Source organism: Cricetulus griseus, chromosome 2 (genome assembly GCF_003668045.3).
Source record: "Cricetulus griseus strain 17A/GY chromosome 2, alternate assembly CriGri-PICRH-1.0, whole genome shotgun sequence".
NCBI classification, from domain to species: domain Eukaryota; kingdom Metazoa; phylum Chordata; class Mammalia; order Rodentia; family Cricetidae; genus Cricetulus; species Cricetulus griseus.
The window spans coordinates 398,651,187-398,665,717 of record NC_048595.1 but is presented as its reverse complement, the minus strand read 5'-3'; the positions used below and the strand labels follow the sequence as shown (position 1 = coordinate 398,665,717).

Sequence of the window (14,531 nt, the reverse complement as noted above, 5' to 3'; positions counted from 1 at the left end):
ACCACGGTCTTCTGGAAGAGCAGTCAGTGCTCTTAACCACTGAGCCATCTCTCCAGTCCCCGTCCGTCCACCCCCCTGTCAGTGTGCCCCCCCCCAGCGCGCTTTTTTTTAGCTTTTATAGATCAGGCTGGTTTCCACTCACAGAGATCCACCTGCCTCTGCCTCCCGAGTGCTGGGACTAAAGGCATGTGCCACCACCACCCAGCTTTCTCTCTTTTTTTTTTTTCTTTTTTTGAGTCAGGGTTTTGCTGTGTAGTCCAGGCTCTCTTCTAACTTGTTATGCAGCTTTAGAGTGACCTTGTATTTTTGATCCTACTGCTCAGCCTCCCAAGAACTGGGAGTACATGCTTGAATGACCATGCAAAGGATCAGTTAACTGTGCAACCTCAGTTAACTCAGCATCTCATTTGAATCATATGAACCATTACAATAAGTGGATCAGATCACAGAGCCTAAATGCTCTTACCCTGTTCTATCTCTGGGGCAGAACTTGAGACGGAGGTGCAAGGCTGAAGACTAAAACGCAAGTGGGTGGAAAACCAGAGGACATAAGCTGTGTGTCATGGCAGGGTCCTGACTGAGGCTGGCAACAAGATGCAAGCTTTTGTCTGTTTACCACTCATTGTTTTTGTTTTTTTTTTCCAAGACAAAGTTTCTCCATGTAGTCTTGGCTATCCTGGAACTAGCTCTGTCCACCAGCCTCGAACTCACCGAAATACGCCTGCCTCTGCCTCCGGAGTGTTAGGATTAAAGGCATATGCCACCACGGCCCTGCTTTTTGACTTGACTTTAAGCCAAGTTACTCCCTTTACATGGATTTCCTCAAGTTTAAAAAAAATCACCAGCAATACAAAGCACATAGTACTCAGTAGGTACTCAGTAAAAAAATGTTTACAGTGACAAGGACAACCCTAGGCTGCCATCCAGAGCTTTGCACACTGAGTGTACATCTTTATCTGACCCTTTGAAACAAGCTCATCAGGGACAAAAGCAAAGGAACTTCCTAAGTCTCCCTGTCCCCTACTTCTTTATCATTTAAAAATATGAGCCCCACCAGCATCATAACTCCATCAGTAAGTACTACTGCCATCTGTAAAACAAGTCACTAGGTAGGCATGGACATCTGTAATTCCAGAGGCAAGGCAGGCAGACATCTGAGACATCATGGCTAAGCTGGTCTACAGATTCAGTTTCAGGATAGACAGGACTGCACAGTGAGACCCCGTCTCAAAAACAGAAACAACAACAAAGCCAAATCATGAACTAAGCTCTAGATCCCCATCTATTCTAATAGGCTTCTGCATGGGCCATTCGTGACTAGGTAGATGGGAGGTAAGTTGTTTCTTCTCCAGACACGCATTAGGCACAGCCACAGGCAAAGCACCCACTTGCGTGTATGTATGGGGAGGCTCAAGTGAACGAGACAGCTTCCTCCTGCCCTCAAGAGATCATATTCGATAGGAAAAGACAGAATGTCTACAGATAACTGTAAAATGCATCTTGGTCCAGCTCAACAGGGCAGAAAGAGGAAGTTAAGTTATTGCAACAGACTTTCTTAGATGGGGGGAGGAGGGGAAGCAGATGATGATACCTGCTTTTGTTCTTACCCTCAACCTCCACCGCCTGGGTGGGGAAGACATTGCCTTCTTCTGCTGAGTGGGCATTTGGAACTGTGGTCCTTTCCCCAGTCCTCTGATGCAGAAACCCCTCCCTCATCTTATGCTCTCTCCACCCAGGCTGGTACTTATAGGACTAGGACCATCCTTAATTCTTCTAAGACCCAAGGAAAGGTAGTTAATTCCTTTCCAGAACAGGTGGGTCCCCCATGCCCATCTCAAGCACATTCCAGGACACACCCTTGAGCCACTCTCCCTCCATCCCCACCCTTCTTAAAGGAGGCTCCATTTCCCTTGAGAAGCCCAGGTTCTGTTGGGAGGAGGAAAGGCAGATACAATCAGAGGCGAGGCAGGGAGGGGCCCACAAAACTGGTGTTCCCACTGGCACTGTTTCCTGCCCTGATGACTTGCTAGCCTTCACCAGGGATGGGCAGGGAGGAATCAGGTACAGACAAGATGTCCCAGTCCCTCAGCCCTTTTAACACTCTCTTCTTGGAAGCCCTTTGCTTATGTTTCATGAAGGGACACATGGCCCTGGACAAACGGGGCATTTATAGCCACAAAGGCAGAAGACAGGCAAGCATTCCTGTTCAGATCAGCAAGCTTATTCCTAGAGAAAAGACCTTATCCTAATGGAGTAATCACTGCAGTAAAGTACCCAAACCTCTGGAATCTTTGTTCAATGACCTGACATATAGGGCACTGGCCACATGCTCAAAGATCATCTTCCCCTTTGAGCTAGAGAGATGGCTCAGTGGTTGAAAGCACTTGCTACATAATCATGAAGACTAGAGTTCAGATCTCAGCACCATGTAACAACTTCAAGAGATCATCTTCCCCTGCATGTAGATCAAGGGTTTTGCTTGACAACTGGATAGAGTACTTGTCCCAGGCAAGAGAATGGAGACTTTATTAGCCTCTGGACATCTCTACCCAGTTCTGCTGAGAGACATTTCACAGCTCTGATTGACTGGAGACAGACTTGAAGACATCAGAAATATAAAGTGTTTGCTGGTAATCCCGGCTCTACCTCAAAATCTCCAGTTGCCCCCTCACCAGAAACTGAGGTGGGTACAGTAAATCAAATCAATGATCCATTAAAAGTGTTTATTTTTATACAGCAAGGGGAAAAGGACTAACACAGTCAACTTTTGGCACCTTTCCAGTCCATCCCCCCCATGTTCTTCCCAATACAAAGCACTGGCAAGAGGGGCTGCAGAACAGTCAGTCACAAAGTCATACAGGTGGGTAAGTGAGATTCAAGAGTCCATTCCAGGCACCTTGCCCTGGAAAAATCAAAGCTCGGGGGCATAGGGCTCCCCCGTGGGTGAGGGCACCCGCAACTCAGCATCATGTCTGACCACCGTGAAGAGTCCCACCACTGCCAACAGAGTCATCACCATGACGGCAGAACATATACTGAACATATTCCTAGTGCCCGTTTTTCGATCACTGTCATGTAGGACAAGGAGCCCTAGACAGGCTAGTAAGTGCAGGGGCACTCGGAACCAGTTGAGAACCCCAGCCTGCTCTGTCTCGGGGATCACTTTTCTTCGAAGGAAGCTCATGCTGGGAAAGTAGAGCCCACAGGCCAACTCAATAAGTAGAAAAGCGATGAAGGATTCCACGGGATTTTCTTGGCCCGGGCTGGTAGAGAAAGTCAACATGAAGAGAGAGAAGACAACAATGAGGACAGCAAGGGAAAGTAAGTGCATGGGTTGAAGGTGGTACCTCTTGGAGGTAGCAATTCGGTACAGGGAAGAACCCAGCAGGCTGGCAGCCATGAAGCTGGAGAACACAATGCCCAGTGGGGCCCCATGTGGGTCCAGCACAGGAGTCCAGAGGAAGACAAAGATGAAGATGACACTCTCAAACAGGGCTTGTATGATGCCCAGCAGCAACACACGGCGGTCAGACAGAAGGCAGCGCAAGCCTCCAGCACAAGTCTTGGAGAAGGCACGCTGACGGTCATAATTCTCTCCCCAGTTTCGAAGGGCCAAGGCCCCTGCCAGAGCCAGAAGAGGGATGGCAGCCACAAAGGGTGCTACAGGTCCCAGCCCCATCCAACTAGCCACAGCCTCAGCTGCCACACCTGCTGCCACGGCCAGCACATGGTTCCAGAAGGCAGCTCTGGCAAAGGTAGCTGGGATCCACTCGGCAGGGAAGTCATGCCGTTCCACGTGCTCATGGATGTACCAGGCCTCAAAGGCTGAGAATAGGAGAGCAGTAGACAGCCCACCAAGTGCTCGGCCCACCAGCAGCACAAAGTAGTCTTGAGAGAGCTTGGTTAAGCAACACAGAGAGTAAGTGAGGGAGAAAAGGACACAAGACTTCTTACGACCCAGCCAGTCCACAAGGGAGGAGGCCACCAGGCCAAAGAGGACTGTGGAGGCAAGGCCACAAACGTAGAGGATAGCAATCTGACCCTCCAAGAAGTGGTAATGCTGATAGAGTTTATATAGGTAGGGGGCTTGGAGCCAGTCTGCTGCCAGGGCCAGAAAGTAGACTTGATAGAAGTCTAGTTGAAACTGAAGGAAGGAGGGGTTGCTGCAAGCCCTTCCAGGGGGCTTGGCTCGGCATCTTGACAATTCCAGGCCCAGGCAGGAGGCCAGGAGGCCCACAAAAGACAAATAGGCAGTCACCAGCATGGTGGGCCCCCGGACGACCTGGGGAAGAGAACACTGGTTATAGTCACATCCATAATCCAGGTAGCACAGCTCCACCCAACTCCAGTGTCAATTCCACTCGCCCAGAGCTGAGACCGGAGGGACCAGTCGGGTGGGTGGGAGGAGTGGTTGTCACCTAGGACTCTGTGGGGCAGGGAAGGGTGAGATGGGGGAGAGGCCAGAGCACTCGCCCCACCCTGGCCTGGCACAGCAAAGTGGGACTCCTTTCAGTAATCCCGGTCCCGCAGGTTATAAAGGGGCTGCTGCCCTTCCCCACGATAGCTTCTGCACGCTTCTTCTGTTACCTCCCATCCTCGCCGATGAGCCAGTCCTGGAGCTCAAGCGTCTCCACATCTATCCCGAGCATCCCTTCCGCCCGCGCAGGGCCTCTCCAATTGCTTCACGGTCACGCGCGTGCATGGCAGGTTCCCCCGACCCTGGGTCACGCTAACCCCCTGCGCCCCCTAGCCCCAACCTAGCGTCCCTCACCCGCTCGCACTTGGCCCGGCTCCCGTCTCACCTGCTGCCCCGGTCTGCGGGGACGCTCCGGACACGTCCGGCACCAGGCCGCCGGGCCGCCCTCCCCGCACTGGCTCCGGCTCCGTTCGGATTCTAGCAGCGCGCCCGCCCCTCACAGCCTGCTTCCGGGAGCCGGGCTGGCCCGTGGCCGCCGCCATGATGGCCCTGTCACGTGACGGGGGCGGGTTGCAGAAAGCCACGCCCCTCCGCCTTACCCCGCAGGCCCTGGCGCTGAAGAGCCAGTGGGGAAGGGGCTGCAGCTCGTGGCGGTGGCTCTGGGGCTGTTTCGCTCCTCCAACCCACGGATACCTGCGGGGTCATCCCAAATGAAAACGTATTTTCTCTGTTTTCCACCACGGGGTACCTCGGAAGGATGCCTGCAGTCCCTGAGAGCCAGCGGCTACCTCTTGCTAATGAACTCCACTGCCCTAAGCCCAGGCTACTCCAGGCATCTCCCTTAAAGACCTCCCAGGCCCGCAGTCAATGTTGTCCAGACACCTGAGGGAGGCGGTGTGGTGTAAAAAACTTGGACTCCCGGCTGCACATAGATTGAGGTTCCAGTCTTACCCAGCACTTTACCAGTTTAGCCTAGCCTCCCTACTTCTCCCTCCGAGTCCCACTTTCTTTGTGTGAACTCATAGGAGAGCAGCAGCCAGTGCCCACATGAAGAAGGCTAAAGGTTCAGTGAGAACGCAGAGTTTAAAACTGCAGTCCTGGAGCTCAATTCCCACCTCCTTCTACCTAGGAACTGCTTTATCTTGGGATGTTTGTTAAGTTTCCTTCAGCCTCAATATTATGTCCTGCAGCCCCCCAGTGGCTTCCCTTTTCACTAAAGATGGCAGTCAAAATATTTCTAATGGCATACAAATGCATCTGTCCCAGGGCTTTTTGCTACTTCAATGACCTCATCTGCTACCACCCTGCCTACTGGCTCCCACCTGGGCCTCAGCACATTACTTCCTGCATGTTTTTAGAGAAGACTGCCTACCAAGGCATGGTGGCTCATGTACTCCTTGTACTTGGAAGGCTGAGGCAAGAGAATTACCTAGAATTTAAGACCAACTTAGGCTACATAGTAAGGGCTAGACAAGACTAGACAAGAATGAGACCCTGTCTCAAAAAATAAATTTCTAACAACAACAACAACAACAATAATAATAATAATAACGCCTAGAGAGAATTCTCAGTGATTAATATATAAAGAGAACCTGCTGTTCTTGCAGAGGACTAGAGTTTGGTTGCCAGTACCGACATCCAGTATGTGATTCATAACTATCTGTAACTCCAACTCCAGGAGATCTGACCAGCCTATTCTGACTTGCGAAGGTGCCTGCAGAAAGGTAGTATGCATACAATCACATAGGCTCACACTCATAAAAAAGTAAATCTTTTGTTTTTTTTTTCGAGACAGGGTTTCTCTGTGGCTTTGGAGGCTGTCCTGGAACTAACTCTTGTAGATCAGGCTGGTCTCGAACTCATAGAGATCCACCTGTCTCTGCCTCCCGAGTGCTGGGATTATAGGGGTGCACCATCACCGCCTGGCTTAAGTTAATACTTTTTAAAGATTCATTATTATTATATTGGTTTTTCGAGACAGAGTTTCTATTTAACAGCCCTGGTTGTCCTGGAAATCACTCTAGACCAAACTGGCCTCCAACTCACAGAGATCAGCCTGACTCAGCCTCCTGAGTGCTGGGATTAAAATTGTTCACCACCAAGGCTGGCTGTAAATAAATCTTTTTAAAAAAATTAAGAAACACACCACATAAAAAAATGGGTACTCTTACTTACTGAGCCTTCCCTTAAGGCCATCCTTTCTTTCTTTTTAAATTTTTTTTTGTTTGTTTTTTGAAACAGAGCTTCTCTGCATAGCTCTGGCTGTCCTGGAACTTGTTTGTAGACCAGGCTGGCCTTGAACTCACAGAAAGCCACCTGCCTCTGCCTCTCAAGTTCTGGGATTAAAGGCGTGTGCCACCACTGCCCGGCTTTATCTTTCTTTCGTAAAATCAAATCTAAAATTTCCATTTTCAGTTACATAGTACATAGACATAGAAAGAAGTGTGGTAAGTGGGTCAGGGCTGTAAAACAGAAACAAATACAGGGCATCACTCTGTTTACATTTGGTTGTAGAGAGGTCTCCATAGCAGGCACAACAACTGCACTTGTGGAAAGCCCTATCTGCAATGCAGCACTCTCCACATTTCACACCCATAGAAACCATACCTGCCTTTTATAATCTCACCCATGGATTATGTAGACCAGTGATGGAACATTTGCCTACCATGAATGAGAGCCTTTGATCCCTAATCCTGAAAAAATTCTTTGCCAATTACTATAGATGACATATCTCATTTAACTGTCAAAATAATCCATTAAGTAGGTGCTAAAATTAGCCCCCAGGGTTGAAGAAGCAGCATATCCAGAGTTCCGTGGTAAGAGGTAAAGCAGAAATTAGGATTACAGTTTCATCCTTGCACAGCTCCTGGGAAGATGAAATGGGTTCAGTACCTGCATAAACTGTAACTGTTTGTTTTGTCTATTCAAAACCTTGGAGAGCTGGGCAGTAGTGGCGTATGCCTTTGATTCCAGCATTTGGGAGGCATAGGCTGGCAGATCTCTGTGAGTTTTAGGCCTGTCTAGTCTACAGAGAGTTCCAGGACAGTCAGAGCTACACAGAGAAAACCTGTCTCATAAAACCAAAAACAAACCATCAAATAAATAAACAAACAAACAAAAACCTTGGAAAATATAGGGTAGAAGGATCTGAGGTTTGATTAGGAGAAACAATTTGCTAACAATTAATTTTATTTATTGTGAGACAAGGTCTCACTACTATGTGGCCCTGGCTGCCTGGAATTCACTGTGTAGATCAGACTGGCTTCAAATTCACAGAGCTCTGCTTGCCTCTGCCCACTTAGTTCTGGGATCAAAGGCTTGAACCACCAGGCCTGGTGAATTTAATTTCTTTTTGGAGGTCAGAGGACAATTTCCAGTGAGTCAGTTTTGTCCTTCAACCATGTGGGTTACAGGGGCAGAACCAGATCATCAGACTTGTTGGCAAGAAGCTTTGCCTCTTGAGCTAGCTATCTTGCCAGCCAATAATCTGTTAGTTTAATTGTACCACTGACTGTCCTAGAATTCACTATATAGATTCACAAATATCTACCTGCTTCTGCATACTGAGTGCTGGGATTAAAAGAATACACTATACCCTAATTTTGTTTTGTTATGCTGGGCAAGGGGTGGTACACACCTTTAATCCCAGCACTCTGGAGGTGAGAATCTCTGTGGGCCTGGCCTACAGATTGAGTTCCAGGATAGCCAGGATTACATAGGGAAACCCTGTCTTGAAACAAACAAACAAACAAAAAAGATTTATTAGCCAGGCATGGTGGCTTTGGAGGCAAAGGCAAGCAGATCTCTGAGTGTTCAAGGTCAGCTTGAACAACATAGTGAGTTCCAAGACAGCCAGGACTACACAGGGAAACCCTGTCTCAAAACAACAGCAACAACAACAACAAAAACAAACAAACAAAAAAAACATTTATTTTATGTGTGCCTATATGTATATTTATATGTGCCTACCTTATGCATGTAGTTCCCTCAAGTGCCAGAAGAGGGCATCAGAACCTCTAGAATCTAGATTACAGAAGTTTGTAAACTGCCATGTGGACACTGGTAACCAAATGTGGGTCCTCTACAAGGGTAGTATGTACTCTTCACCATTGTGCAACCTCTCTAGCCCCCATATTACTTTGAATTATTGTAGAATCTGTTCAAAATATGTATACTCTTAAGGTTGCTATGTCTTCTTGCACTGTGAGGGACAACTGCAAAAGATCTTGTTGGGAAATTTGCTAGCAGGTGACTAAAGGAGATAAAGTGGTCTGTCATGCAGCTTATCTCCAGAACAACCTTTGAATAGAGGAATAGAGGGTAGGTAGGATTAGGATGTGTATGAGAAGCCATGAGGAAATCCTATCTTTCATGGAAAAATGTTCAGAGAGTTTTTAGAAACCAACTTGCCATCTTTTATTATTAAGGTGTTCAAACATACTCAAGTGTGGAACACATAATTCCGTGAGCCCATACATATTTAATTCAACAATTATATAGTCTGCCACTCTTAAGTCTTCTGTTTTCTCCACTGAGACATGTCAAATTAAGTAGGTTGTTTTACTCCATACTTTTGTATCAATGCTGGGAAATAACCTCAGAGCCATGCTTACATCTAACAAATTAGCACTGATTCCTTGGCATCATAAAACCCAATCCATCTGGGCAGTGGTAGAGCACACCTTTAATCCCAGTGGCAGGCAGATGTCTGTGAGTTCGAGGGCAGCCTGGTCTACAGAGTGAGTTCCAGGACAGCCAGGCTACACAGAGAAACCCTGTCTTGAAAAACAAACAAACAAAAACTACAACTCAATCTACAGTTAAATGTTCCCAACTTCTAAAATATCTTTTTATAGTTGCCATCCCCCTTGAACAGAAAGAGATCGGTATGTTCTAGTGTGGTTGTTTATATCCTCCCGCCCTCAGAAGTCACCAACCTCTAACACTGAGGTGTGCCCTCAGCTCTATGGTTGTGCTTTAAATACCTTCTCACTTTCCCCACAGCTATTGGCTTATTTAGGTAACCGGGTTAGATTTTCTTAAAATTGCCCACATTTTACCAGAGCCAATTTACTTTCTCCTTGTGTCATTTAATATGTTTCTCCATTTCCTGTAGTTCTCATCAAATAGGGGGCTGAGGAGTTAGCTCAGTAGGCAAAGCGCTTGGTTGGCATACATACTTGATGAGAGTTCAATGCTCAGAACCTGGGTAAAAAAACATGGGCAAGCGTGTAATTTCAGAGCTGAAGATGCAGAGACAAGACCTAGTGAAAGACTGTAAGACTGTGTTAAAAAAAAAAAAATCAGGGCTGGAGAGATGGCTCAGCGGTTAAGAGCACTGACTGTTCTTCCAGAGGTCCTGAGTTCAATTCCAGGCAACTACATGATGGCTCACAACCACCTTGAATGAGATCTGGTGCCTCTGCTGGCATGTGGGCAGAAGACTGTATACATAATAAATAAATAAAATTAAAAAAAATCAGCTGGTATGTGGTGGTGCATACCTTTAATCCCAGCACTCAGAAGGCAGAGGCAGGCGGATCTCTGTGAGTTCAAGGGCAGCCTGGTCTATGGAGTGAGTTTCAGGACAGCCAGAGCTACGTGGAGAAACGCTGTCTCAAAAAAAAAAAAAAAAAAAAAAAAAAAAAAAAAAAAAAAAAGAGATGGACCTTGCTCTAAGGAACAAATCTCTGGTCTCTATGAGCACCTGCACACACGTGACATGCACACAGGTGACATGCACACTCATGAACATCATGCACACACGTGTGATGTGCAATGTGGGTTTAATTTAATTCATGTTAAGCAATTTGTGTGTTTCTTTGGCCAGAATCTTCCCTAGGCAATGCTGAATGCTTCAGACCACATCATGACATCAGGCAAACAGTGTCTGGCTCTTCACATTTAGTGATGCTAATGATGCTAAGCTTCATCTTGGGCTCAGGTGATGGCATCTGATTTGAAAGTTTCAAAGTCCTCTGTGAATCAGCTAGGCACAGTGGTACACATCTATATCCCCAGCACCAGGGAGACTGAGGCAGAATAAGACAGAGTTTGACCTCAGCCTGGGCCTATTCAAAAAAAAAAAAAAAAAGGAAAGAAAATAAATGAATAAATGAAACAAAAAGAAAAGAAAACCAGAGGAGACAAAAACAGAGATCAGAGACTGGGCTGGCAAAATGGCTCAGCATGTAAAGTCACTTGCTGCCAAACCTGAGGACGTGAATTGAATTCTTGTGTCCTACATGGCGGATGGAGAGAACTGACTCTCAGAAGCTGTCCTCTGGCCTCCACTGGTACACTGTGGCATGACAGTGCCCACACACATTGATTAAAATATAAGAAAAAAGAGGAGGAGGAGGAGGAATTCAGAGAAGAGGTAAATTAAAAGTCTAAGTGAAAGTTAGGTGTGGTGGCACAGGTTTGTGATCCCAGCCCTTGAGAAGTAGAGACAGGAAGAATAGAAGTTTAAGGCTAATGTTGGCTATACAGTGAGTTCATAGGCTATATAAAAGTCTGTCTCAGGGTTGGGGATTTAGCTTAGTGGTAGAGTGCTTGCCTAGCAAGCACAAGGCCCTGGGTTAGGTCCTAAACTCCAGAAAAACAAAGAAACAGAACAAAATAACAACAAAAAAAAATCCAGCCCACCAAAATCGAAAAAGCTACCTTACTTGGTGAGGTATGTATTTTCCAACAGGGAACATACAAGTACAGCTACCTATGGGTGTGTGGGTAGGACCCCTGGGGACCTGAGGGAAGGGTCCCCAGCTCCCCTGTTCCCCAAGACAGAAGAGCATGGCTGTCTCAGACAGACAGGATTACTGCAGTAAGATTGAGGTCATGAGGCTAAGTGAGCGCTTAGAAATTTCCAACACAAAACATCCGGGCAGAAGGTTCCTGGATGCACACAAAAGACCAGAAAGGATGTCAAAGTTATCCCAGGGGAGGAGAAACCAAGAGCCCTCTGCTCAGCCATCTCTCCTGGTCCAAGGGCTGCCAGCCTTCTTTGTCTGGCTGAAGATGATAGGTTAGGTGGCCAGAGACTCTGAGACAGTCATGAGTATGGATGGAGGTCCAGAGTCAGGAATGATCTCTGGACAAAGCATCCTTCCCCGTCCTCTAGAAGAGGAGCCTGCCATATCCGTGTGAACTGCAGAGGAGACATGCAAAGGTCTTCACTGGAGGCTGAGTGGAGAGGAAGGAGCCATGGACATGCTTACCTTAAGTGCTGCAAGGAAGGCTCTGAGGACGCTTTCCAGAAGGTGCAGTGAAGGTTCTGGAACCAGCAGGAACACACCCAGAAACTAGTATCCAAGGAGTGGTCGTGGACCCCGTCCCTTTCAGGACTTGGGGAGGGGGTGTCCACCTGACTCCATCTCCACTCTGTCTACGCAGAGCTTTTGTCTGAGGATGTATGTAGCTCCAGTGCAACTGAAGCATAGGTCACAGGCCACGTTCTCTCAGCCTAGATAATTAGACAGAGCCCTTGAGAAGCCCTCTGTCTCCTGAAGCAGAAACTACAGCAACCTGTGGAGCCCCGAGGCTTCCAGGCAGTACCACGACCACAGCTGCAGCTGCTACTGCAGGCCAGGTGGGAGCCCTGACAGGCAGTTTGGCCTGCAGAACAGGGATAACTGGGGCAAGGTGAGTGATGGCAGTGGGTCATAGGTGAACTTGAGCAGGGGACACAGTAATTATGGGGACAAGTTGAGGGAGGACAGACAGGGCAAGGAGGGCAAGAGCAGGTGCAGGGTGGGCCAGGGAGGACCGGACAGGAAGGGCAGGTACCTGTATATGAGGGACAAGTGTTGCAGGGACAGGTGGGAGGGGGACAGCTGGGACAGGGGCAGGCACAAGCAGAAGGGGGACAGGACAAGCAGGGAGAGGTAGCTGGAGGTCCATGCCCAGAGGATGGAGGGGGGTCCTGGTAGGTAGCCTTCTTATTCCGAGGCCCCAAGCGTAGGCCTAGAGAGAAGTCCATTTGGCTGCAGGATTAGGCTGGCTGGGGGCTGGGTGAAAGGGAGGGCTGGGTGGATCTGGGGGGCAGGGGCAGGATTAAGTCTAAGACACTCTGAGCCTTGCTGATCCTGCAGGGAGCTCAGACCTCCCCACCTGGCAATTCTCTTCTAGATCTGTCTGACAATACTTTTATCCACCCTCCCTTCTGCCAATGGTCCTTTGCCCGCACCAGATGAGAACATATTCTTCACATAGGATGTGCACTTTCATGCCAACAGACATTTATTCACACTGTCCCTTCGCCTGGAAAGGGCTGGTCTTGTCTTCCTTCCCTCTATTCAATCACAAGGAATTTCTAGCAATTCTAGGCCGGGATATCTGCCGCAGTCTCTCTAACCCTGGGAGCCAGAACTAAGGCTTTGGGTTCTTCATAAGCTCCCAGGGGTCTCAGGGAGGCAGCCCAGCAGCAGAAGCACTCCAGGAGGCTGAGTCAGGGATGTTGCTGGAGATGATAGGATGTTAAGGAGGCCTGGGTGCTGGGAGTTTCTAGAGAGAGTGAGTCCCAGGTGTGGGTGTGGGGGTGCCTGGCTGTCTATGGGAAACCAACAACTGGCTTGGACAACTATTATTTGCTGGCCTATTATGGACCTGGCGCTGGATGCTGGAGTGAACTAGATAGCTGAATTTCCTCTCTTAAGGAGAGCCCATAAAAGTAAGGAGTAGCGCAGGGTGGGGGCACTGCTAGATAAATCAGTATTTCAGAGCATGAGTGGCTATTCTCCTCATAGGAATATCAGATAAAAGGTGTTTCACAGAAGGGAATCTAGACAGCCCCCAACAGTTTGGTTGGATGGTCCTTAAGGATGCAGGGCAATTTGCAAAGTCCCAGCAGCGGAGAGGGGCTGTCTGAGACTGAATGTATCCAAATAACCAGGCAAGAAGAAAAACACAGGGGCTGGAGAGATGGCTCAGAGGTTAAGAGCACCGACTGCTCTTCCAAAGGTCCTGAGTTCAATTCCCAGCAACCACATGGTGGCTCACAACCATCCATCATGAGATCTGATGCCCTCTTCTGGTGTGCAGATATACATGGAAGCAGAATGTTGTATACATAATAAATAAATAAAATTTTAAACACACACACACACACAGTTAAGAATAAGAGAGCCCAGCATTTGATCCCCAGCACTACATTAAAGAGGAGCAGGCAGAACACATGGACTATTAATTAAGAGTACTTGCTGCTCTTTCGGGGACTTGGGTCCAGTTCCCAACACCCACATGGCTCATAACAATCTGTAACTCCAGAACCAGGAGATTTGATGCCTTCTTCTAAACCATGTGATATGCATGTGTTGCACACATATACATGGAAGCAGAACACTCATGCACATAAAATAAAAATAAATACATCTACAAAATAAATGAAGGGAAGAGGGGCTGGAGAGATGGCATATCCAGTAAAGTTCTTGCCTGCAAACCTGGCAACCTGACATCGATACCAAGTCCCATATGGCAGAAGAAGAGAGTCAATTTCCACAAATTGTTCCGTGACCTTCATATGTATGGTGTGGCATGAGTGACCTCCCCATCAATAATATGTAGAATAAAGTGAAAAGAAGAGAAAGAGGGGCAGAGGGAAGGGAAGGGGAGGGGAGGGGAGGGAAAAGAAGGGAAGGGAAAACTATAAGCTTGTCTTCTGCCTGTTCATCTTGGTGTTTGTTTGTTTGAGACAGGATTTCTCTGTTTATCAGCCCTAGCTGTCCTGGAACTAGCTGGGTAGACCAGGCTGGCCTCAAAGTCACAGAGATCCACTGCCTCTGCCTCCCGTGTGCTGGGACTAAAGATGTGCACCACCACTGCTTGCTCTGCTCCTCTTCTGTAATGTGATGCTGGAGATCAAATCTGGGGGCTCCCTTATTCTTATTAGAGATTGCAATCCTAATGAAAGATACCTTCAGGGAAAGACTGGAAGTAAGAGAGCAGCAAGTCATGGGAATTTCTAGTGGAGGAGCATTCCACAGAATGCACAAGCAAAGCCAAGATTCATAATGACACAGTTCAGAGGCCCCACCAAGGAGGGCTTGTGAATCAAAATAGGGGATCTTCTGTTTGCTTTTGTTTTTTCAGACAGGGTTTCTCTGTGTAACATCTC

General features: G+C 47.8%; 1 protein-coding gene across 2 annotated transcripts; it reads right to left on the bottom strand.

The window, feature by feature from the left end:
* Positions 1–2,706: 2,706 nt before the first annotated feature.
* Mfsd5 (major facilitator superfamily domain containing 5) lies at positions 2,707–4,975 on the bottom strand. 2 transcript variants are annotated; one of them, XM_027396682.2, is made up of 2 exons: positions 4,803–4,975; positions 2,707–4,282 (listed from the first exon to the last, which is right to left on the bottom strand). In XM_027396682.2, the coding sequence occupies exon 2, from the start codon at positions 4,262–4,264 to the stop codon at positions 2,912–2,914; it is 1,353 nt and encodes a 450-aa protein (XP_027252483.1). In that variant the 5' UTR covers positions 4,265–4,282; positions 4,803–4,975; the 3' UTR covers positions 2,707–2,911. The 2 variants fall into 2 exon arrangements, with proteins under 2 accessions (XP_027252483.1, XP_027252484.1); XM_027396683.2 differs by lacking the exon at positions 4,803–4,975 and adding an exon at positions 4,588–4,711.
* Positions 4,976–14,531: the final 9,556 nt, after the last annotated feature.